This window comes from Pieris napi, chromosome 9, assembly GCF_905475465.1.
Source record: "Pieris napi chromosome 9, ilPieNapi1.2, whole genome shotgun sequence".
NCBI lineage: Eukaryota > Metazoa > Arthropoda > Insecta > Lepidoptera > Pieridae > Pieris > Pieris napi.
In genome coordinates, this window is record NC_062242.1 from 11,932,019 (window position 1) to 11,958,253 (window position 26,235).

Sequence of the window (26,235 nt, forward strand, 5' to 3'; positions counted from 1 at the left end):
CAACCTTATTATTATTCTCATTGCTTACATTCAGTATTTTGATTTAAACATTATTATTTTGATTTATTTTTTCTGAAATCATATAACTCAAGACATCTGCTAGGTTACGAAGTTGCCATTAGAAATGTTAAGAGTTTGAGAGAAGTACAATCATAATGGACTTACCGAAAATTGAGAAACCCAAATACCTTGCTCCCGACGTTGCAGTAAGTGCTGTTTTAGCTCCAAGTCAGGAACTTCCAGCCGAAACACCAACCGTCTGCGGGTATGACTGGGAAAACGGGACAGATTATAACAAAATTCTCGAGAGTTATGAGCGCTCTGGTTTTCAAGCCACAAGCTTTGGTAAAGCAGTCACGGAAATCAATAAAATGTTAAAATGTCGCTCCGTCCCACTGTCTGATGAAAATCGTGATCCTTATGAAGAAGATGTATTCATAAAAAAGACTACTAATTGCACTATTTTCTTAGGATACACATCCAACATGATTTCTTCAGGCTTACGGGATACTATACGTTTTCTGGTAAAAAATAAACTTGTAGACTGTATCGTTACTACTGCTGGCGGTGTAGAAGAAGATTTTATTAAGTGCCTCGCTCCTACCTATATTGGAGACTTTAATTTAAGTGGCAAAGTTTTAAGAACCAGGGGAATCAATAGAATTGGTAATTTGTTAGTCCCCAATGACAATTACTGCCTATTTGAAGAATGGGTGACTCCATTACTGAATGAAATGGTTGATGAACAGATTCAAGAAGGTACTATATGGACACCTTCAAGAATAATAGCAAGATTAGGAGAAAGAATCAACAATGAAAGTTCAGTTTGTTATTGGGCTTGGAAAAATAACATTCCAATTTTCAGTCCAGCTTTGACTGATGGTTCGCTTGGTGATATGATGTATTTTCATTCATATAATAAACCAGGACTTGTCATTGATATACTAGGAGACCTCCGTCGGCTCAACACCATGGCTGTTAAAGCAAATAACACTGGTGTAATTATTCTTGGTGGTGGTGTTATAAAGCACCATATTTGTAACGCTAATCTAATGAGAAATGGTGCTGATTTTGCTGTGTATGTTAATACAGCTAGTGAATTTGATGGTAGTGATTCTGGAGCAAGGCCAGATGAAGCCGTCTCATGGGGGAAAATAAAATCAAATGCCACACCGATTAAGCTGTATGCAGATGCAACATTAGTATTTCCACTGCTTGTTGCTCAAACTTTTGCTAAATATCATTTTGGCAATAAAAAGAATGTTTAACATTGAGTTTTATTTAACCTATTTATTATTTAACCTAAACCTAGGCAAGAGATAAAAGATTAGTCTATAACATTACTAATTTAACTGCAAGTATAAGCATTATACACGTTAACAGCGACATCTATGTATCTAATGCAGTACTATTAACCTAAAAATTGTGTTGATTTATCTTTCTAAAAAACATGAATAGTGTATTTATTCTTATATTTTTCTTTAAAGGGCATTGTTGTCTACGAAATTCGTCTATATTTTATCTCTGATTTCGTTATCTTTATTATATTAGTTTCGACCAAGACATTTGTTTCTGAACGAATCATGTCAATGAACTCATAAACTGTCAAAATAAACAGTGAAGTTAGCAGCTGTCTGATCCTTTGACATACCAAAACTATCTTTGTGGGACTTTTATTTAAATAAAAATCTGCCTGTGTGTGCCATCTGTGAAAGAGACTTTTCGAATTCGAACTTCTAAAGCTCACTCAGTCCGCGTCGCTAGCCTGTTTAAGCTGTCCAGTTTATTCCGGCGTACGTAATATTTGTGCTTCAAAAATGCTTCTTTTAAGCATTCTTTAACATAAAAATGTTTACCTCAGTACTGAAATTAATAGTTTGATCTTTATTGTGAACGTTTCTATTTACATAGGGTGAAAGATGTGTTTGTATCATGGTGTCTTATTCGTTTTTCTGCTAACAACCGGTAAGTTGCATCCTTAGTCCTGTGCTATTTTTAGGTTTACGGTCATTCGGGGCATTTATTAATGAGATTTTCTTAGGAAGAAATTTGTTGCACGTTGTAGATATCCTTTGAAGTTTGTGTTTGATCTTAAATATTGTTACGGACATAACATGTTTACGATAATATTGTGCTCAATTAGATGTTTATGTGTCGTACTAATGTTTCTTAACGTTTATAAGTATTGTTTTTGTTTGGTTTAAAAATCTTTACTATTATGCCTTACGCACTAAAACTATTGCACAAGCTTACCTTTGAAGAAATAAGATATTTTAATTAAATTTTTAAGAATGAATGAGATTTTTGCTATAAGTTTATTTTTATTTTTTAAGAAATGGGCTTAATTATATGGGTTTACTACTAAATTTAATGTTATTGAACTCTATTTCCATTTTAATACTAATTGAATTATTGAAAATACAAAACAAATGATCTCTTGATCCTTAACCTCTTTTGCCAGCTCTGTTTTAGGTGAATAGTGTATTTAATTAATCTTTGATTGAATTAAAGAAAAGAAAAACTGAATAGTATTGACTTTATGATAATTCGTCAGCAACAATTATGCCTTTTCCACCCTTAGCAACCCCAGTATATGCTGTCATATCAAGCTTTCATGCATTTTACTACTTTTTGGAACTTTGAAAATATCAAAGTTTTTAATAAAATATTCTGCTTTCAATATTGAGAAATATTCATTAATATAAATAACAAAATATGCTATATATAGCATAGGGAAAATATTTCTATTTGTCACATACTGTCTGTCTTTAATTGTTTACTTAAGCATCGGTGGCCTGTTATCTGCATTACAAACACTACAAATATGTTAGATACAGAAGCCTTCTTAAAAGAGGCTTTCCAAATCATTTTCATCTTTCACACCTGAAGCCTACGGTGCACTTTATAAAAAAATTTGTTTCATATTGCAAAAAAAAATTTTTTGCTAAATTACCTACTATATTTTTAGCCACATGTTTTATATGGTACAACAGATACATGATAACAGATCTCAGACAGTCCCTACAGTCTTGATTTTATATAAATGTTCGTTTACGTCCACTCGTAACTTATAAACAAAAAGTCAATTAAGTAAGAAAAATATATTTGCAACACAATACTTTTATGAGCATACTTTTTAGTATAAAAGGCGAAAATCACGTTTTAATTTCTTCTGTATGGACTTCTAATAACATGCATCAATTGCCTATACTGCAAGTATATAGCAGTCGTGGCTTAGATTGCGTTAAAGTTTTAGAAAAGATAAGAATTATTGCGTTTTTTATACATTACAGTAGAAGAGAAAAACCATACATATTATAAAATGAAGTCCCACAGCCGCGTCTGTCTATGAACGCCATAAATTCAAAAATGGATTTCACCAATTCAGCGTGATTTCTGAGGAAGGATAATTAATTAAGTAAATTGACTGAATTTTAACGATTATTGTTCAAATGGTCGAAAAATCTTAATAAAATCGACGCCAAGTTGCTGTAGCTATTAAAAAAATATAAATATTCTCCTCTCTATTCCGTAAATATTCACGAATATGAATTTTTTAACTTATTGTAAAATAAATTGCGTCACACAGTACTAGTACTAAGAGTGAAAAGTTGTGTAGACATCATAGACAATATATTATTTAAGGCTGAAATCAAGACATCAAAAGTATATATGAAGGAATAAACGTAAGATATGGAGAATCTTAAGTCCAGCCATAGATAACGCTAGAGCGGTTTGCTTTCAAAGCCGGTCAAAGATATCATCCCACAGCTCCATCCCATTACGCATTCACATTAAAAACTTCATTATATAAATGTGCACTCCACGTATTAATGTATATTTGCATTTTATACGCTGTGGTTTTAAATAAACTAGAATTCCAATGAAGTCATGTCCCGTAGGATATGGGGTGTTTTTGAATTGAATCTGTTGAAAAAGGTTTTTCTTCAAGTGTGCTGTGTGCCTCAGTGGCTTTTTTAAACTTTTAACAAATTGCCTTCATAGTTATTATTTCATAAATAATTTGTTTGTAATAATAATATAAATAAGTCTTTAGTGAAATTATCACGAAATAAATTCCCATCGTTTTGCGAGCTTTTACTTGTATTCAAAACTCAAAAAAAAACAAGTGCGTAAAATAATGAATTAATTCCTACAAAGGTTGTACAGGTTGTTTTTCTTATTATGTATACCTTAACAAATAAATTACTACTGCCGGCCTTTTAATTGGTACACTCTTTTCTTGAAGTACAATAAGTCGAATTGGTTCGGAAATACTTCAGTGGGCAGTTGGTTCCACACAGTTGTGGAACGACGGACGTCGAGGTGATACGGGTGGAATTTTGTATTCTGCCGCAACGTCCAATGATGAAACTCAGCTGTAGGTATTCATCCGAACAACTCGCCTGAACGCTCTCCATGAAAATGCAGTAGAAGATGCATAGTTACCCTACATCTCTACGCAGCGCCAAGGGACATACATTATCATAACATCCCTAAGGCAAATAATTTACATTAAAGGATAGACGCCATACAGTCTGTAATAAAGGAATCGCGTAAACCTATTCTGTCTGCACTCCATAAAACAGTATTTAGTTTCATGCGGAGCCCAAACAGACTAGTAACACTTTTAACCAATGCGTTAAGCTTGAGATCGCCTTTTTTATGGCTCTGGCACGATTTGTGCATTAGCCAGCGTCAAGTATAGGATTTTTTTATAATTCGTGCTTGTCTTTAGAAATTCGACCGTGTCCTCCATGTACGGTTTAAGCACTCGCCCGGTACCGCACAACCCTCCCAAAGGTCGAGAACAAATTTAAATTAAATTAGAACTTGCCCTCGAACCGGGAATCGAACCCGGTACCCCTCACCTAGCTTCCACTTAAAGACCGCTAGGCTATGAGGCCCCCTATGAGATGGCCTTAATGTGAGTAAAAAAAATTCAACGTAATAGACAACAGAGTTCAAATCTATTCAACAATCATTAATTTTATTTGTTTGTGTACTCTGTGTCACTAACAAGTCAATATATTAAAAAGGCAACAATGCACTTCGTTACGATAATTAGAACTTGAACAATGCTTTAACCTGACACTGATTGCATCATCATTGTAAAGTGGTATGTTATCTGTGATATCATTGTTTTGTTAATACGAATATTTGAAATGCAAGTTATATGACTTGCGACATTTTAAACTTAACTAAACTATTTTTTAATTTAATATTAAAATTAAATTATGTTTAGGGTCGTGTTGGCCTAGCGGCTTCAGCGTGCGACTTTCATTCCTGAGGTCGTAGGTTCGAGCCTCGACTGTGCACCAAGGGACTTTCTTTGACGTATTTAACATTCGCTCGAACGGTGAAGGAAAACATCGCGAGGCTTGCCTTAGACCCAAAAAGTCGACGGCGTGTGTCAGGCACAGGAGGCTGACCACCTACTTGCCTATTAGATTGACAAGTGATCATGAAACAGATTCAGAAATCGGAAGCCCAGACCTAAAAAAGGTTGTAGCGCCACTGATTTTTTTTAACACTGTTAAGTGTTACGTCATTATTCAACATTATTAATATTTAATATTAAATTATATTAGTCTGTAAAACTACCACGCCGGTTCTCTTTCCCCACAGACTATATACGTATTGTAATTAGTGTGTTGTCCGAATTATGCAACCTCACGGATTTGGATAATAATGAGTAAAATTTCTAGTACATTACGGTAGTTATAAAGTATGTACTTTAAAAGCAAATTTTAGTTTTTCACTAACAGTTAGAAAAAAAATACAATGAGAAAAGTTTAACTATTTAAACCTTACAAATAAACTAAAAGTACAAAAAAACACCAATACACCACACTTTAACCTTGGTGCCTGGAGGGAAAATGCTTATAAAGTGGAATCTCTATTTAACTCGAACTGCGTTAAGTCGAAAAAAATTGCTATTCCCTTATATATCTCCCGGTTATATCTCGAATTATTTAGACTTTGTTACTCGAACAAAATGTTGTTTACCTACGAAGTATTGATAATACATATTTTTACTCTATAACCGAAATAATAGCAATAAAATACAAAATGAATGTTCGGGTTCGGGGGTATCTATTGTTTTTGTCGTGTACACGTGCAATAATTGAAAATTCATAAAACTAATTGCTAAATAATCTACAAATAGTTTAAATCAAAAGTAGATAACGGATATTTTTATTGTACAGTTATTTAATTATTATTTAATTCGTTTTAATATGTAAAAATTATACATATACTACAAAACTTCAGTTGAATTGTTATTCAACTTCGACTCAAATCGAAAAATACACTAAAAATGGCGCCTCTGTAAATCGAAATTTCAGCAGTTAAATCATATGTATCTCGAAATTCTTGTTAAGTCGAAAGCTCGTTAACTCGAATTTTTTTACTGTTCCCTTGACATTCGAGTTATAGAGATTCCAATGTATACGTATATATAAAAGATGTTTTGCTATTAACTGGAAATATTGACTGTTTTAAATTAAATAAGTCAGTTTGAAACTAGCTATTTTAAAATTTGTTTTTTGTACCCTTTATTAAGTATTGCGTGATCATTTATATTTTCATAAAAAGCATGTAGGTGATCAGCCTTGCCGTGGTCGTATTGGCTCTAAGGTTTCCTCACTATTATGCTTTTTAAGTTCCTATTAATAAATTGATAATTGCCTAAAGCCAGGTAAAGAACTCAGCAGGGTACAAGTATCTAATTAAGGATATTGATTTATTCGAGAAAGGGCGTGGTATATCAATATTAAGATTATAGTGGACCACAATTTCGGCGCCGCCGCCAAGAGTGTTGCGTCTAAATTTTTCTTATTAACCCAATCAATAGCAGACAATTCGGAAAATATCTAGAAGGTTGCAAGATTCCTTCTGCACCAGTTGTATCAAAAAAGTTTCGTTTATCTATTGTGATACGTCTTCCATTTTTCGTTCTACGAGTTTTCTCATGATGTTCTGTCACTGTCCAAGCAGCATGAGCACAAGTTTGGTACTGCTTTCAATTCATGATAGAAAAATCCTTAACACACTGCTTGAAACGGTAATTAATCATTAAGTCCCAAAACAAATGAAACCGTAATTTAAATCATTAAATCAAAAACCACATTTCGATAATTAGCAGGTAAGCGTTCAGAAATCCCTTTTGTCCCGCCCTCATCATCTAAAAGGCTTGCACGCTGATGGCTAATTTCGAAAAATGCAGACTATTTTTTACTATGTCGACTCGTTAGTGTAAGAGGTTTGAGGTAATATTTTGTTTTCTTGCATTTTAGTTGTCGAATAACGGCGTTTGTAAAATATAGTTATTTTCATGTCAAGAGTAATGAAGTTTGAAGTGAATTTATTGGTTAATTAGAATTTACAAAAGGATAAAGCATCGTTTTGATGAAAGCAAAAAGCCATACTAGAAATACTTAAATTCGTTAGTTCTTACTGATATAAAAAAATTACTTTAAAGCGTCTACACATGGCCCTAAAATCAGAGGCAATATCGGGGATGTGGAGGGGAGCACCCTAGACCACCTCGTGTGTAGGCAAATAGTACCGTAAGGCCCGGCGCCCATTATCGGCATCGGTACGACTGAGGATTTTAGGTGGCAAATAGCAATATACTATAACATAATAGCAATAAACTAGAAATTTCCGTGATATGTGGTCGTAATAACAAAAATACCGCTTCGGTATGCTTGAGGCTGATGTATCGGCAGCCTTGAGAATGCTTCGGGATGCTTCGGCGCCGAGGCAACACTCGGGGGATAGTTTGAGATAATATTAGATACAATAGATATTGAGACGCTTCGGCAAGCTACAGGACGGTGCTGCATCCTTAAGGACGCTTCGTCATCCCTAAGAACGTTGCAGCATGCCAAAGCATAATTTCCGATAGTGTGCGCTTGCATGTAGGATGCCGAAGGATCCTTTTCCTTGCCGATGCCGATAATGGGCGCCGGGCCTAAAGGCCGATTTACATTATCTTAGTGTTTAGGACAGTGCCTTAGGATAGTACTTTAGTTGAAACATGTAAACGCTACTTGCTTTAGTAAACGCTACGCTAAAGAACTTGCCTTTCTAGTTGTACTAAAGCACTCTCCTAAACACTAAGATAATGTAAATCGGCCTTAAGACGTGTGTAGAGTATGCTACTGCCGATTCGAACTACGAGCCATTTTCTCCCCACTACCATTGTCCTGATAACACCACTGATAGACGCTTTTATACATAAAGGACAGACGGCTGATCACCACCTACGTAGTACTTATATCAGTATGAAATAACGATTTAAGTATTAGAAAAAATTAATGACCGAGAAACAGATACAGAAATCGGTGGCCCATACCTAAATGGTAGCGCTACTGTTTATTTCAAATTCTCGTCGGTCCTCCTTCATTAAACTTGGTTAATACCAACTATAAAGCTAAATTGTTGTGTCTCTCACACTGGTAACTCTTTACATTAAATAAACATTTATTAATTACAGATACATGTATTATCCTTACAGACTATGCCAATACGATAATATCGAGAAAAATAAAATATAATAAAGTTAATATTAAACACATAATATACACAATATCGCTACTGTGAATTCACTCTGCGAACATATAAATATGTCGATAGTGTCGGAGACAGCATTCAGTACATTCGCATTCGCACATATCCCATAGGTACTAAGAAACCCAGTTCTTAGAGTCCACTTGTATACGTTATAATACAGTATTTATATTTTGCTTACCTAAAGGTCAAAGTTCAACTTTGGTAGACCACATACTGCAAAGACATAAAAAAATAATTAACTAAATAGACTAACCGAAGCCCCATTGTGGAATTACGGGACTTCAAACACGTATTTTTTACACAGCGTAAGTTTAACAACGAAAGCTGTAACTGCCATCGTCGCTAGACATTAAAAGCTCTGTGGTAGGCTCTACTTTGTCTATAGTGGGGAGTCAGTTTACCGCGATCCAATTAACAGGATTGGGCAAGCTTTTTGAATTTTTCACGTCAATTATGAAGTTGCAAGCGATTGCTCGGAAAATAACCGAATTGCTAGTTTTGCGATGAAATTTTCCATCCTTTGGGTTTCAGTCACAAGAGAAGATGAACGCGTATTCTCTCATGGTTTATCTGGTTTACCGTTACAAGCCAAGGCTGTATTTTGCTCACTCAGGCTTTCTTAGTTTTATAAGCGTGGCGATTTCCTAAATCGTCGGAGTTACGCCCCGAGAGTATAGACAGACGTAGGCACTCTCTTCAACAGTTACATTGCATTCATTCGTTTCATAGAAATTAACATTTAATATATTCGGATATATTTTGTTGTACGCGAGTGAGAAACTATAGAAAAACTACTAACTATAGAAAAAAAATCAATGTAATATAATAAATATAACCTTTTAAGTAGACCTCAGATTTCTTTATCCGATTCATGATATGTCAATCTAATAGGCAAGTAGATGATCAGCCTCCTGTGCCTGCCACACTGCCGACTTTTTGGGTTTAAGGCAAGCCCGATTTCCTCACGATGTTTTCCTTCACCGTTCAAATGTTAAATGCGCACAAAGAAAGTCCATTGGTACACAGCCGGTGATCGAACCTAGGACTTCAGTGATGAGAGTTGCACGTTGAAGCCACTAGGCCACTGCTCGATGATTGGTGGTGAATATAGAGTAAAAATAAAATTCTCTATTATTTAAAGCACCCCGATAATCCAGGAACCGTACAGGAACCTGCGATATTTAATAACTTTTTAGTTTAGTGCATGACGTGTCTTGTGTGTGCCAATACTTTATTTCAAAATAAAAACAAAAATTCAAATACAATTTGCTAATTATTTTGTGCTAAATAAAAAACTAACTTCAAAATTCAACGTGATACAACATTTCATTTAAGCATAATTTCCGTTTTAATCATTTAATTTTAATTCAAAATGATAACGTTGTATATGCACGATATAAAAATGTCGTACAAAAAAGGCATTGAGAGGTCTGCGAATTATTATAAGATCCCTAAGGTCTATAAGGGGATGATACTCCAGGTTTTTCGCTATCTTAAACCCAGTCTGTACGGTTGAAGTCTCAAATCTTAATGAAGTTTTGCAAAGAGCCTCTCGTTTTACGTCCGTTGACTTGAATCGATTTTTGAAGCTTCTGAGGGTCGTTTTGGGACTGTCTAGTCTCGTCTTTGTATTGTATTCAAAGGCTGCGTCATCAAGTGATTTATATGTAACACAATGGTATATTGTGTTTTCTGTAATTACTAAACAAATCGTACTAAATATTTCGTATTCCATTTTCAAATTTCGTAAGCGGTTCTATTTTTAAATTCCAAACAAATACCTGTCGCGACTGTAATTCGATTGTTATCATCGCTTGTCAGTGCTAGTTAGGACTTAAGACCGGTAGCGCCCCTTGCCCCAGCGTACCCTGGGCAGGGGTGCGCGACTATAAACCCGACATATTTACGAGTTCAGTCTTAACCCCTGGTGTGTGGGTGTCTGGTACAAGTTAAAAGCGATCGTAAGGACTTGATAATGCGTGTTTACGTTTTACGAGGATAAATTATTTATATCTATGTAATATTCCATTCACGCAAGGGTGAAAGGAATAAAGAACATATTGAGTCCTGTTTAAGTCACTTCCTAGGGACCTGGGATTTGTGGTTAAATTATTTTCAAAATATTTTATATAAAATGTTGTAATCGCTAGTCCAAGCAATGCTAAACTTCTTGTGTCTTAGATGTATCGAAACTTAGCTCTAAGCATGGCTCTCATATTTTTTTTATATAACTGGGGGGCAAACGGGCAGGAGGCTCACCTGATGTTAAATGATACAGCCGCCCATAGACTCACACTGCCATAGTGCTTGGAAGTCCGTTGCCGAAATTCTAACAATTGATACGCTCTCTTCTTGAAGGACCCTAAGTCGAATTGGTTCGGAAATACTTCAGTGGTCAGCTGGTTCCACATACTGGTGGTGCGCGGCAAGTACTGCCTTTAAAAACGCTCAGTTGTGGAACGATGGAAGACGTGGTGATACGGGTGGTTAATGTGGTAGTAGATGCAGAGAGACACATCGCACACAGCAAGCGATCAAGCCACTCGGAAAGTGACTGGTAATCGATTCGAATAGCTTATGTCAAAACGTATCGGATTTTGACAGACGTGAAAAAGTTAAGTTTGGACTTTGAATCTTATAACTTACACCGCACTTATACTTCTATAAATGCGTTCTTACATGCAAAAGAAAATCAACACTAGCCCATAATAATAAAGTCTCAAATCGCAGAACGCAAATACAGTATAAAAGGTCGTAAGTTGAATTTTATTTTTTAAAAAGTTATTCTATTTACATATTGAAGGAAAACGGCGTGTTGAATCTAGAGCACTCTGAATTCTTGTTGGTAATGCCTAAGTGGATTAGTTTTGGAGAAAAATTTAAAGTCATTTTAGTCTATGCAGTACCATGTTCATACATTTCATTTTTCGTTTGTGAACATTTCATTTCGAAGGAACTCCAATGGATTTTTAAGCTCACATAAAACACACACGTCAACTAATAAATTATTAGTAAATTGTTAATCCATATCATCTATGTGGTGTTATTCGTTTTGGCTATAATTTTTAATTTAATAAACTTTGGATTTTAAATTAAATCAATTAGTTACTTCTCATACCGATCAATGATGGCAGTTGTTGCATTTGGAACGCGGTATTGTTTTAATTAGCAGATAGTACATAGTGGTGACTGTTCATTTGAATAATTGACTCCCAACCATAGCGCAATGGATGAATAATATGTGTTCACTAGGTTTAACATCATCCGTTGTTGCGTAAAACCCTTAATTATTATCCCTATCCGATAAAAAGGCCCAAAGTAGGCCTTAACATGTAACTGTAACTTATTCGGATTATCCAATCACGATAGCCAATGACAAATTAAATAATCTTCAAAATCAGATTAGGGTGAAAAACCGCATTCACCGGGGAACGCGCGGACCTTTACTTCGTACTTCGCTCACTCAGTAAAAAAATGCTGGCCCTTTTAAATTCAACAACGAGATTCCATTAAAAAAAATGTTTAAATGAGTTCTCAAGAGATATCAAAGTGTATTATTACCTATCTCATCTCGCGAATTCCCACGGGAGCTTTGAAATTATCATTTATATTAATTTATATAAATATACGTAAATTAATCGCAAAATATCTAAGCGCAAAACTCGAAGACGGCTGGATCAATTCTAGAATTTTTTAAATTTATTCTTTGAACTCTGAGGAAGGATTATATGGAGAGAATAGGTTTATTCCTGAAAAGTGAACAATTTCTATAGGGTAGCAAATAGTTTCATATGTTGGTATGTAGCTAAAGCTATCCTAAATAAAAAAACATATCAAGGCGAAACGAAGTTCACGGGGGCAGATAGTTATTAATATATACACTCAGAACACTTGAAAAGTTGGTAACTTGCGAAATTTTTTTACAATTGATTCGGTTTAAGATTCCGAGAGAAATAGATTATCAACCGCACTGTAAAAATAGGTATTTTTTATGTTTGCATGTCCATTTGCTTAGTTTACATGAGCTGGGCGATAATTGTGTCCCGCACCACTTTATAGTTTCGTAACTTAAAACCGTGTAATGGAACGTCCACTTCGGTACTGTTAGCAAATAAAGATTAGAAAAACTATTATTTATGGTCAGAGGAGTATTGGCTTAGTGGCTTTAGCGTGCGACTTTCATTTCTGAGGTGTTAGGTTCGATCCCCGGCTGTGGACTGGACTGTCTATGATATAACATTCGCTCGAACGGTGAAGGAAACTGGCTTGCCTTAATCCCAAAAAGTCGACGGCGTGTGTCAGGCACAGGAGGCTGGTCACACTTATTTATTTTTTATAGGTCTGATCATATACATTATTAAAAAAATGCTAATAAAATGTTCAAAATTCAGGTGGACTTTAAATTCTCTTTTCCTTTTACAATTATTACTACATATATCTTTTGTTTTGATATTTCTTCCTCGTGAATGTTAAAGGCGAAGTCTCATCCACTGATATGGTAACTGTTAATTACTTTTCATTTAAATAAACACATGAAACATCATTTTCCGTTATATGCGGACCGTACTTGCAATTAAAGCTAGCCGTTAACGAATCACTCAAGCTCTGGCCTAACTCATTACTCGTGTGTTTCAAACTGAAACATGTTTAAATAAATATTTTAATAAGTGTTAAAATTTACGCATGATATACTCGCTGTTGGAGATCAAATTTATAACGCGACAGTTATTAAAACTGTAAGTTTATGTATATCCTCTAGTCTGTGGAGTTACTGTGTAACGTAAAACGAAACGTACTATGTATTCTTTATAGTACAGTAAAAGCTCTTTCGGAGTATGAATGCCGCGAATACAGAAACCGTGAATACTGAATATGGAATGGTAATTTGAATGGATATACGTATATAAGGGTATACGTTCCTAGGTTACAAAAAAAAACAAATACATATATAAAAATATCAATTTAATTGAAGTTATTGAACATATTGATTAATTATAACCTTCTGGCTTAGGCAATGGTTTAAAGAATTTTGAATATTTTTCTTGCTTGGCAGTTTTTAAAAGCTTCTTCAATTCAGACTGATACGTGCGTAACGCTGAAAATGTTTAGAAAATGAAAAACGGCTTAATGTAGAAAGTTGCCAATACTTTAATTGTTTCGAAGTAATCTCTGTTACACATCGTCGCATTCGATGGAACCACTGAGAAAAGCAGTGGCCCATATTTCCTTAGGGTTCTCTTCTATGGCATTTTTCTAAGCGTACGAAAATGCCATAGAAGAGAACTATGGCATTTTCGTACGCTTTCACCGCATCTTCAGGGCTCGTAAAGCGAATACCTCGAATTTTATCTTTAGTTCTTGGGAATAAATGAAAGCCGCAGGGCGCCAGGTCAGGACTGTATGGCGGATGACTCATTATCACAACACCTGCCATAGTCAAATGTTCAATAGTTTGCGGTCTGCTGAAGCATTGTCGTGGTGAAGGTGGATCATGCTTCGAGGGCGCTGCTGTCGATTCGATTTTCGATTTCGATCGATTTTTTCCAAGACAACAGGTAAACAGCGATTGACATACCAGTCTGCAGTATCTGTCCTTCCATCTTCTAGCACAACTGTCGCGAAATGACCTTTCCGACCAAAGAATGAGGCAATCGTCTTTTTTCCTTGACTTCTTCCTTTCTTTACCTTTACCCACTGACCTGATTGTCTTTTGGTTTCGGGTTCGTAGCAATATATCCAGCTTTTATCACCTTTGACAATGTCAAATACAGCATTTGAGTCACCGTTGTTGAACTTATCTAATATTTGGCGACACCAGTCCATGCGAAGGTGTTTCTGGTCGTCGGTTAAAGTATGGGGAATCCACCTGGTACAAAGCTTCCTGACGCCTAAATCTTCGTGTAATATTTTTTGAACTTGACTCATACCAATGCCTAGGCTTGCCCGTATCTGCTGATAGGTCACTCTCTTATCTTCCTCTATCATGCGTCGCACAGAGTTTTAGAGTTGCCACCAATTCACAAAAACAAATGACAAATTAATGCAATACTCGTATACTACATTAGGAATACCAAAGAGTTCTAAAATTGAAATTCAAAAAAGTGTTCATTAACCATGTTTCTAACTGGCCAGTTCTAAACATTTTCAGTGTTACCCACGTATGATAAGTTTCACAGATTAAAAAAAATAAAGTATAACAATATATGTATAATATAAGTAAATATCAATTTATACTACATACATATAGACAATTTGGTACATTTTTGAGGAAAGAAACGTTTTTTGGTCGTCCGTTGGACTTAATAGAAGGAAATTTATCGTTATAAATCGATTTCAGAAATTTACAACCTATAAACAGCCTTTTCTGCTGCCTATTTGTAATTTGTATAAAGCAAAACAATGAATATTTTAATTGAACCGCAAAATAAAATGCATATTAATAAATCGTTAGCTTTTGATGACTTTTAATCTCATCTCGTTAAGCAAACATTGACTTGGCTGATTCGTTAAAACTAGTCAACAAAATACTCAAATATTGGACTACTCCTATTATTAGTTTAGATGGAATGCTAAGCCGGATTTCATGAAAATAAATAGGGATTTTGCTATCTCATATACATGTCTGCATATACATTTTAAACACATTTTGTTTTTCAAATTCAATTCAAATTCGAAAATCATTTATAGGTAACAAAATGTACACTTATGAACGTCAAAAAATAAATATATATGAAATGCTTCTAATTTTATATTTACTGCCAGTTCCCAAATCAAGGGAGTAGAACGGAAGAGAAGAACTGGCAATAAACTCTCCGCCACTCTTTTTAATCGCCAAGTTTTTGACGCACGAACCGGAAATAGTAGGTATTCCACAGTCGCGTTGGCTATTGGACCGCACTACCGCACTTTCCATTTTAACATATGTTAGGGATCCAGTGCTTGGAGTAGGACAGCAGTTGGAGTCTGATCGATTCTTGGATTCCTTCTTTTACTAAACTGAAACTAAGTTTTAGCGCTAGAGGCCGCTCTATAATATAATAACGCATAACGTGTGTTAGACCGCACTAATATCAGGATTTTTTAAATGTAACAGGGGCCAAACAGGCTCAAAGCCGCTCTTAGACACACATCTTTATATGTTTGCAGAGTGAGTTTACAGTCAGCTCAATCTTAATATATTAATAAATTACGCGTCACGTTGTTTGTCCGCAATAGACTCCTAAACTACTTAAATGATTTCAATCAAAATTGCACACCGTGTGCAATTTGATCTAACTTAAAAGATAGGATAGCTTACATCTTAATTTATACCCGCAATATTTTTTTTTATTGCAAATTATTTGATAGTCACAATTCTAACAGATGGCGCTGTGTTGAAAGTACCAAAGTTCCACAAAAGCTACAATTTAATATTATAAGTTACAACCACCAAAAAAGCATGGTGGTCCCCATGACTGATGTTCTCTTACCAATTCCCTTGAATAGTTTACTACTACGTAATATAACAAAAACCTTAGCCACAGCAACGTTTGGCCGAGTCTGCTAGTATTATATATTTTTTGTTTTCCACATCATCGTAATAATTTCGTACTGTAAGATAAGTTTATATTTATTGTGAATAAATAAATAATCATTGCGCGAGGACTCGCAAGTGGTTGTCTTAAGAATTGGTATGCTCTTGAAGGAAGTCGAATTAGTTCGGAAATAAAACTACTCGTTAGGTTTATTAACAAATACTATTAAAACATATACATTATACATATCTTTAATTTAAATTGTTTTTCTTTTCAGGTATATACGAAGGAGTGCAAGCAGAAGGTTTGTTGGTTGTAAAATTGTTTAGAAATGTTTGTTTGTGTTTGGATGCTGATTGCGTTCTTGGGTTTAAGTCATGTTGATTGATCGTGTCAATTATTAAGTTGACAATTGACAGGTGATGACTGAAGTAGTATATATAGTTGTAAGAATTAGCTGGACCTCTATGGAAGATTCGAGACTTCGACTTTCTCAGGGTAGAATTTAAGAACGAAACTTTTATGGTATGTCAGAAACTTAACGTCATTCATAACGCTTTCTACTAGTCAAAGAATAAATAATTTTATACGACTTTGACAATTGACTTTGGTAATTTATTTGTAGAAAATCTTCCTAAAAGCTCCGTAAGCTTTTTCGCACAGTAATGTATCTTCATATTAAATGCATACGATGTATTGAAAGCAAAGCTTTTAGGGAGAAGAATTTGATCGTCCCTTTATCTTTGAGGGTCCTTGGAGAGTGTTTAAGCGTTTCGAAGTGTCTAAAACTGTGCTAAATATAATGTTTTGTATGTGTGCAATAATAATCATACATATAAACAGCTATACGCTCTGGGGTGGAAGTGTCTATGGCGGCATAGCGGGAGAGCCTACACTGATCTTCTCTAAGGCCGCGGTGGCCCTAGCTGATTCAGGTGTTGTTGATATCTGGCCACCGTTTCGTGGTCGACCCAAATGTGGTAGTGTGGACTCCATTTCCCCACTTACACGCTCATTTGGTCCGTTGTGCGTAAAGTTCTGGCTAATCACAGTGGATCTCTCATGATGCTGCTGACGAGCTTGCGAGAAGAGGAATGATGCCTGGCTAATCAACGTGATAAAATCCTCGGAACAGTGAGGTCGCTCCGGGAAGCCTGTGAAGTGCCCAGGAGACTTCTGTGCTTCTGGAAGGAGCTAGGCTGGCTAAATTAGCCAGGCGCACAACGGACCAATCAGGAGTCTAATTGCGGAAAAAGGAGTCCTACAACCCTAACCCTAAGTCCTGGCTAATTAAGTTCCCTGGGCACTTCGCAGGCTTCAAGGAACGACCCCACTGCTCCGAGGATTTCTGTACGTTAGGAAGCCACAGCCACGAATTCCAGAAGTACAGGTGACTGATTCCTCTGCAAAAGAGACTGTCTGACGCGCCAAGGATAAATATATGTTTATGGAGACAGTGGCTGTAGTGAAACTCACGCTAGTTGGTTTAACACTGATTTATTTTAAAACTACCCTCAATGAGTACATAATAATACCACAGTGGCCTGATAACCCTAGTGTATGGATTTACGAGAACAACTCAAGTTCAATTTATGTAAATAACAATTCAAAGTTTGTGAAATGTTTTTGACCGGCGGCGACCTTTGCCATGTGTAAGAGCCAAATTAAGTTCAGTTCAGTCGATACAGTAAAAAAATCGCAGCCGATCTTTGGAGATGGCTTTTATACAAAATTCTGTTGTTCATGTTTATTTACTTATTCAATCGGCGGTGAATCCAAAAAAAATATTTAAATTACTTTAATTAATTACAATAATTGATATTTTTTTAAATATGAAAATTTAATCGGTCCGATACAAGGCACGATTAATGTAATACATATATTATATAAAATTCTCGTGTCACAATGTTCGTTCCCGTACACCTCCGAAACGGCTCTACCGATTCTTATGAAATTTTTTGTGCATATTCAGTAAGTCTGAGAATCGGCTACTATCTATCTTTCCAACCCCTAAGTGATAAGGGGTGTTCACCACAATTTTATTTTTTTTGACAATTTTTTTTTGTTTTTTTATGATACAGCATACAAAAATACATACAACCCTTAATTTTCACCCCTCTACGATCAACCCTTATTTTTTATTTGTTAATCAAAATTTTATGACTTGAAATCTGAGTTTTATATTTAGAGAAAAATTCAAACATAAAAAGATTTCATTCCAGAAAACCGAACATTCTCTGGGGTAGCATAGCAAAATGTTCGATGTTGGCATGTACTAAAAAGGTAGGCTAAGTAAAATCACATTAAGGAGAAACGAAGTTCGCGGGGGCAGCTAGTAATCTATATTATAGACTATAACTAATTTGAAGTTTCGGTCCTATGTGAGATATCCGATCAAAGCTATCGATGTATGTTGTCTGCTTCCTTTTACAATGGTATTGTACAGGTATTGCATATGTGGGGCAAAAAGAGTGCAATGGATATGTAACAAGTTATATACAAAAGTTATTGTTAATCTAAGAATAATTTAATTATTTGTTCGCTTACTCTACGACCCTAAATGTGTCCTGGCTCTTGGGAAACTTCCAGCGCTCCCTGTAACTTCTTAATTATAAGTTATGTCGCTAAAATACTATAGTTTAATAGCTTTAAATAAGTTTATACATAAAAGCTTGAACTTTTCTGTCAGATATAACAAATTTGACAGTTATTTGGTACGCTCATTTCTTGAAGGAGAATTGGTTCGGAAATACTTCAGTGGGCAGCTGGTTTCACATAGTGGTGGCGACAAATAAAACTGGTGGAATTTCGTATTCATCGACATCCGATGATGAAACTAAGCTGCTTCAATTAATCTGAATTCCTCTAAACACTCTCTCTTAAGATATTTAACAAAAATAACTTCGTTCGTCTAATTTAATTATAACGGAACTATTCGTTAGTTGGGTTTAACCGGAAACAATAATTCAGCTCCTAAACTAAAAATCAAAGTTAAAAATGTTATTTGTTCGTCGTGTTTGTCGATTCTTTGAATTGTTATGGGGCATCCACACGCTGGCTGTTTGTCACAAACACCGCAAACAGCAAACGAAGTCCCAAACACCAACCACAATCACCCAACACAAACAGCCATCCACATGCTTGGCGAACGTTCATAACATTCCGAATCGGCAAACATGGCGGACGACGAGCTTGTGGCAGCTATTACTTTCGGGTTGACATATTTTTATTATAAATTAAAGCAAGAGAAAGAAAAAAGGAAAAAGAGAAGAAAGCAAAGACGATGGTGGATGATTAAAATACATAGAAATCGTACAAGGTACTGCTTTAGACCTATTATTTGGGCTTTAATTGAAAAAGTGTAGCAAGTAAATACGTCCGCCTCCCGCAAGCTCGCGCGCATACTGATCGCTGCCAAACGTGTGGATACGTAGCAAACTGTTTGCCAAACATCCTTTGATCTGGCAAGATAAACCGACACCGATGCCGAACACTGCCCAACACAAACACAAACAGGCAAACAACGACAAACACCCATCCACACGTCCGTGTTTGCTGTTTGCTGTTGGCTGTTTGCCATTGTTTGTCAAGCGTGTGGATGGGGCTTTATTATGTAATTTAAATCTGCCCCAAATTATTTGTATTAGGTGCATTTTATAGATCTGCTAATCAAATATTTTAATATTCTTTGTAACAAATTCGATCAGGTTTTATTTTCATGTATTTTTTAAAGTAATAAATGATAATAAAATAATTATTTCTTGGACCAAATTCGATATTGTTTAGCGTCTTTAATTATGTTCTACAGTCCAAGCCCTTTGCTATTCAGAAGGGTAGCGAGACCCTATTCATTTAAAAACCTCTGCCCTCCACACGCTCTTAAGATGGGCCTTCGGGGTTCGTCGAGGCATTCAAGCCAAGAGACCCGGGGTTACCTATCTCCAAAATAGACCTCAATCAAGACCTGCCCTGCGATTCTGTAACTCACTTCACGAACTCACACAGCGGTTTTCGCATCGGCGGTCGCTCTCAAATCAGTCGTGAAGCAGTCATTTTATGATTTGGCATTCTGAAAATGTGGGAGCTTGTAGTTTATTGTTTATCAGTGGGTTTACCGCTGTGTGAGTTCGTGAAGTGAGTTACAGAATCGCAGGGCTGCTGCTGATCGGGTGCTCAGAACAACTGGACCGTCTACAGTCGATCATGTCATTCTTAACGGCATTAATAAATATATAATAATAATATATTATATTATGTAATTATTAAATTACAAATATACCTAGATTAATAATAGCATACCTATATTTTTATACAAACTCATAACTCAAGCAATGATCTCGTCTTAGACACTGGCAGATTACACGCAGATATATTTAGACAGCTCAAAAACTGGATTAAATTTGATCGCAAGTACATATATCAAAATGTTCTATGCATATTTCTATATTAGTGACATTTGCCATTAAAGATTTTTGTTTCCGCAAGTATCGATCTCCGGACGCGTGATTTGTTGCACGATTGTTAAATATCTGCCCCAATAAATATTGAAACTGCAAGCTAATCACTCTTTTTGTATTGATGTTTCTTTTTAAACATGCGTTTTAATATTTGAAAACGACGCCATTTTGTAAGCGGAAACGGAAATCATTGTTTGGAACATGCGTTTCTATTGTCTCTAGACTAAAATATGGCCGTAACTATCGTTGTTTTTCTTTCACTGATTTTAAAGTTACTATATATTGTATTAATATATGTATAATATATACAAGCAAGGTTTACAAAAGAATTAAAAGATTTTCCGACTAGAGTTTTAAAAAATCGACTTGGTGTAGGTATTACTTAGGAAAAAAATTATTATTAAAAAAATGATTATTTGCGTGAGACACTGTAGTTGATATAAATTTAATAACGTATGATATAGACATAGACATAAGATTTATTACAATCAAAAACACACACACATAAACACACAATAAAAAAAAAAAAAGAAAAGAAAATAAAACATCAAAATATATAGATATGATATGTACATACAAATTATATAAGAATTGACCAATTCGTATGACTAATACTGTAAAATTCCTAGTATTAGTAATTATTATTAATTATTATATTATTAATTTGCACGCCATTGTCATGGCAGAATATGCGAACTTACGATTGTACCACCTTACACATTTCTGTATCATATTCTTGCAATAAATTATTATTATTTTAACTGCAACTAATAAAATTATTGTCTTCAAACCTTTTAAATAAAGCATTATTTTTGCTTTATTTTAAAATTTAAGAGCTAAAATTTAAAATTAATTAAATTTTCTGTTACAGTTAAACTTGTTGTTAAATTATATTAAAGTATATATATTATATCTATAAATATCTTTTAACACATACACATTTTATAAATTAAGTACAATTTATAAGTTTAATTTATTTAGGAAATATTATCTTATTAAAATGTATAGAAAATAATTGAAACCATTGAAAAGCCTTGAATGCCAAGAACTTATTAAAAGGATACTCCAAATGAATATTATGACGGAGTAGACATGTTCAGTATGAATGGTAATTTAAATTATATAGGATCCATTTGAAAACCGTCTTTTTATAAAACTGTTCATAACTATAAGATAACTTAATTAAATTAATAAGTTATCTTATGTTCTGGTTTACAAAATGGACGTCAATTCATCAAAAATATTACCGGTTTATTTATAACACTAATATTGAGGTAGTCGGATTTTTAAAATTTTACCGGGTTTTAACACAAGTTGATCTTTAAAAAATACCGTTTTTTTTATTAACAACACTAAAAGGTAGTGTTGCTTGAGTCACGTATGCCTGTTTTTATGACACCAGAACGGCGGGTCACTTTGTATAGTTAATAAAAATTGTAATATCCGATAATTATTTATTGGATATTACCATTACCAACCCATCCTAATCAAATAATGATTTTTGGCAATAAAATACTATTAAAAATTTGTTTGTAAAGATGGCTATATTAATTATTTTTTAATATGTTGTCTACAAAATGGACACCAACCGTTTTTTATAGTTTTTACCGGTTTTTTATTATCAACACTAAGAGGTAGTATTGCTTGAGTCATGCCTGTTTTATTTATGACAGTTCAATTACCGGGATTTACCGACCCGAGATAGAAAAATCGTGACGTCGACAATAAAATATTATTGAAAATCTTTTTGTAGAGATATTTATTTACCTACATATTAATACTATTTTATTGTTATCATTAAAAAAGTTCGTGTGGTAGTTTTACATATATATTCCACAGATAATTAAATTTTGTATTGCTACAAATGACAAACAAACGTGAGTTTTTGATTTCTCACCCTTTTTGTCAAAGGCCGTGTTGAGTAGTGATTTGCATCGAGTACGGCCTTTGTGGGTCACGTTAAGTTCCATCCATATTTATGAAAGAATTCTTGCGATCTTCAATAAACTAGCAACATGACAGGTTTTTATTGAAAATAGGGATGTATTCTATCGATAGCGTTATCGATGTTGCAATTGTTCAACGTACTACGGTTTTGCGTAATAATGCAACCAGTATTTTTTTTTTTTTATAGAACGGGGGGCAAACGGGCAGGAGGCTCACCTGATGTTAAGTGATACCGCCGCCCATGGACACTCTCAATGCCAGAGGGCTCGCGAGTGCGTTGCCGGCCTTTTAAGAATAGGTACGCTCTTTTCTTGAAGGACCCTAAGTCGAATTGGTTCGGAAATACTTCAGTGGGCAGCTGGTTCCACATAGTAAAGGTAATATCAAATTTACAAAAAAGTACTTTCTATTTAGGATTAGTTAAAAGTTTTAACCTTAATAAGGCATTTATAATACTAAATATTAAAAGTAGATGCCATGATAGGTCAAGTTTTTGATTTGATGTCAATATACATAGGGTCTTATGTGATGTGACTTAGGGTCCTTCAAGAAAAGAGCGTACCTATTCTTAAAAGGCCGGCAACGCACTCGCGAGCCCTCTGGCATTGAGAGTGTCCATGGGCGGCGGTATCACTTAACATCAGGTGAGCCTCCTGCTCGTCTGCCCCCCGTTCTATAAAAAGAAAAAAAAACATTCATGTTCATGAAAAGAACTTTTCTTTATCAGACTGTGAATATAATAAATATAAAACAAAATATCGATGAAATATTAGAAAGACATACATCCCTACGTCATCGACTAGTCTAGTACGCTTCGTCGCCTCCACCCATGAATACTGGAGCGTTCTTTTATATCTATCTCTTTCACATTTCAATAAAACGAGCGGGATAGTCAACACTCCAGTATGAAGAGGCATGTTTTCCCGCCATAATAGAGGTGCATTTTCGTTATCTGTGCGATTGCAAATGCGCGCTTGATTGGTGACAGATTAAAAAAGAAAAAAAAACAGTGATGAAACTGGCAGGCGATTCTAATGTCACGGAGGTTTTAATGAGTTCGATTTTTTCTGGTGAGAGATTCGATATTTTAATTGATGATAGAACTTATGGTTGCAGGTCATCAGTCTGGCTGAAATCTCTCATTAAGTACAACTTTGATAGTATAATATTTTACGACATTTTATAACAATATGTGTATAAAATATTTAAACATATTTTAATCCTTTGCTGCTAATATAGAACTTATGTATGTAAATTAAATTTTATAGTAGAAGCAATATTAGTTTGGAATATAAAAACATTAGAAAAATTTGAAAATAGAATGTCAAATATTCAAATCCGCCGGGCAGCTTTTTCCCCTTTGTCCAGGAATGTCCTATTGATGGGCCATTGTGTTGCCGGTCGCAAAAATCTAACGAATAATTGATAAGGCCGCGATTTTACGTCGATTCATTATTAGAACATTCGCGAATGTCTGGACCGTTATGTTCCTTTTTTGAATTCTTGTTTGTCTTTGCTTTAGCGGGAATAGTTTGAGTTCGTTGTTGGGCCGAAGTTTGCGAGGCATTCGAATTTCGAAATGAAAAAGTTTTGTTAGGTCTGTATTTTTGGTGCACTTTTTCGTTGCGTTCTCTATGGTCAGATCAATTGAAATATTGATATGGGCCTCTATTTCAAGCCGTGCTTTGGTTTCTCCTTGGTATTTAAACTTTTATGGGTATTTTTACTTACAGTTTTACTACTTTATTAACAAAACTGCTATTGCACTAAAATGTACGTATTTTTTAGAGATTTAAAATCTTTATTTTTAATATTTGACTAAGCATTCTAGTGCATGGTTCCTTAGCCGTGGTTAACGACCTATACCAAGGCTACGGAATACGGGCTACTATAATGGAGTTGCCACTTAATTTATTTAAATTTGACAATGAGCCTGCGGCGTGTGTATCGCAAAATAGCTTATTTATGTTTCGAGAATTTTAAGCACTAAATGGTCCATTAAATATAAATAGTATTATTAAATAAATAATATTTTTTTTGTGATAATTCATGCAGTGTTGGCCTAGTGGCTTCAGCGTGCGACTCTCATGAGGTCGTTCTATCCAGGAGGCTGATTGCCTATTGGATTGACAAATGATCATGATTTAAAAATCTGAGGCCCAGAGCTAAACACGTTATAAGTTACTATTTAGTTTAGTTTTTTTTTACTTTGTGGTTGTTGTTTTTTTATAGAACAGGTTCACCTGATGTCTAGTCATAAGGCCGCCATGGACACTCTCAATGCCAGAGAGCTTGCGAGTGCGTTGCCGGCCTATTAAGAATTGGTACGCTCTTTTCATGAAGGAATGTTTTGGGTCCACCAATGCTGAATGTTGAAGGACTTATAAATAAACAGGTTTTAGTGCCATTGGTGTTTTTTCTTCTGCAGAAGATGTAATCTTATTAACATGGACGTGTAAAAGGAATGTTTTGCCTAAATGCTTGCTAAATGCCGCATAATGTAACGTCATGAAAAATGTAATCTGTCACCGACACGTCATTATGTAGATGTGTGAATAATCTGTGTCCTGTTTACATTTGCACGTCACTGTCATTATACCATAGACAATGTAGACATAATTGAAGGCGAGATATTTCTGTTGAGGGTTGACAAAAATTGTCTTTGAATATCGCACGCTGTTTTTAATACATATATGTATAACGATATGTATTGCTAATTAAAATACATCTATTTCAATTATTATTCATTAATACAATAAAAAACCAGTGGCGCTACAACCTTTTTAGGTCTCGGCCTCAGATTTCTGTAATTGTTTCGTGATCATTTATCAATCTAATAGGCCTATCACACACTGTCGACTTGTTGGCTCTAAGGCAAGCCGGTTTCCTCACGATGTTTTCCTTTACCTTTCGAGCGAATGTTAAAAGTCCATTGGTGCACTGCCGGGGATGGAACCTACGACCTCAGAGGTGAGATCGCACGCTGATGCCACTAGGCCAACACTGCTCAAATATTTATAAATTACTAGCAGACTCGGCCAAGCGTTGCTGTGGCTAAGATTTTTGCTATATTACATATTAGTAAACTATTCAAGGGAAACGGTAGGAGAACACCAGTCATGGGGACCACCATGCTTTTTTGGTGGTTATGCCATTAAATTGTAGCTTATGTGAAACGTTGGTACTTTCAACACAGCGTCATCTGTTGAATTTAAGAATTGTGACTCAAATAATAAACAAATATATTGCAATAAAATAATATTGCGGGTATAAATTGAGATGTAAGCTATCCTATCTTTTAAGTTAGATCAAACTACACACGGTGTGCAAATCTGATTGAAATCGGTTCGGTAGTTTAGGAGTCCATAGCTGACAACCAACGTGACACGTAATTTATATATATAAATTATGTTAACAGATATTTGAGTGGGTATACTTTTTAACTATTATCTTTGATGTCAGCCTAAAAGCAATAACATAAACGAATTGTTATTTCCGAAATGCAATAAGCCCTTAATACGAAAAGAAATGGCGAATTAGTTAAAGGATTTCCACATTTTAGTCACGTCCTGACCCAAATACAGAGCGCAGTCGCGTTATACACTTGTTAAGATTATTGTTATAACATTATTTTTAACTGTTTAAAAAATCTGTCTTTGTGATATGGGTTAAAGCTGGATTGTTTAATTTTTACACGCTTTATATTAGCTTCACCTGTATGTATGTATTGTATATAT

At 34.9% G+C, this 26,235-nt stretch overlaps 2 protein-coding genes across 4 annotated transcripts in view; both read left to right on the forward strand.

The window, feature by feature from the left end:
* On the forward strand, window positions 1-1,268 carry LOC125052521 (probable deoxyhypusine synthase). The gene has a single exon (XM_047653415.1). The coding sequence runs from the start codon at window positions 156-158 to the stop codon at window positions 1,266-1,268; it is 1,113 nt and encodes a 370-aa protein (XP_047509371.1). The 5' UTR covers window positions 1-155.
* A 446-nt stretch (window positions 1,269-1,714) lies between these two features.
* Window positions 1,715-26,235, forward strand: part of LOC125052411 (tyrosine-protein kinase-like otk) — a 54,746-nt gene continuing 30,225 nt past the window's right edge. The window contains exons 1-2 of one of the 3 annotated variants that reach the window (XM_047653236.1): window positions 1,715-1,965; window positions 16,372-16,398. In XM_047653236.1, coding sequence (XP_047509192.1) covers window positions 1,920-1,965; window positions 16,372-16,398 — 73 coding nt within the window. In that variant the 5' untranslated portion in view covers window positions 1,715-1,919. The remainder of the gene's footprint in view (window positions 1,966-16,371; window positions 16,399-26,235) is intronic. The other 2 variants (XM_047653233.1, XM_047653234.1) reach the window with 2 other exon arrangements.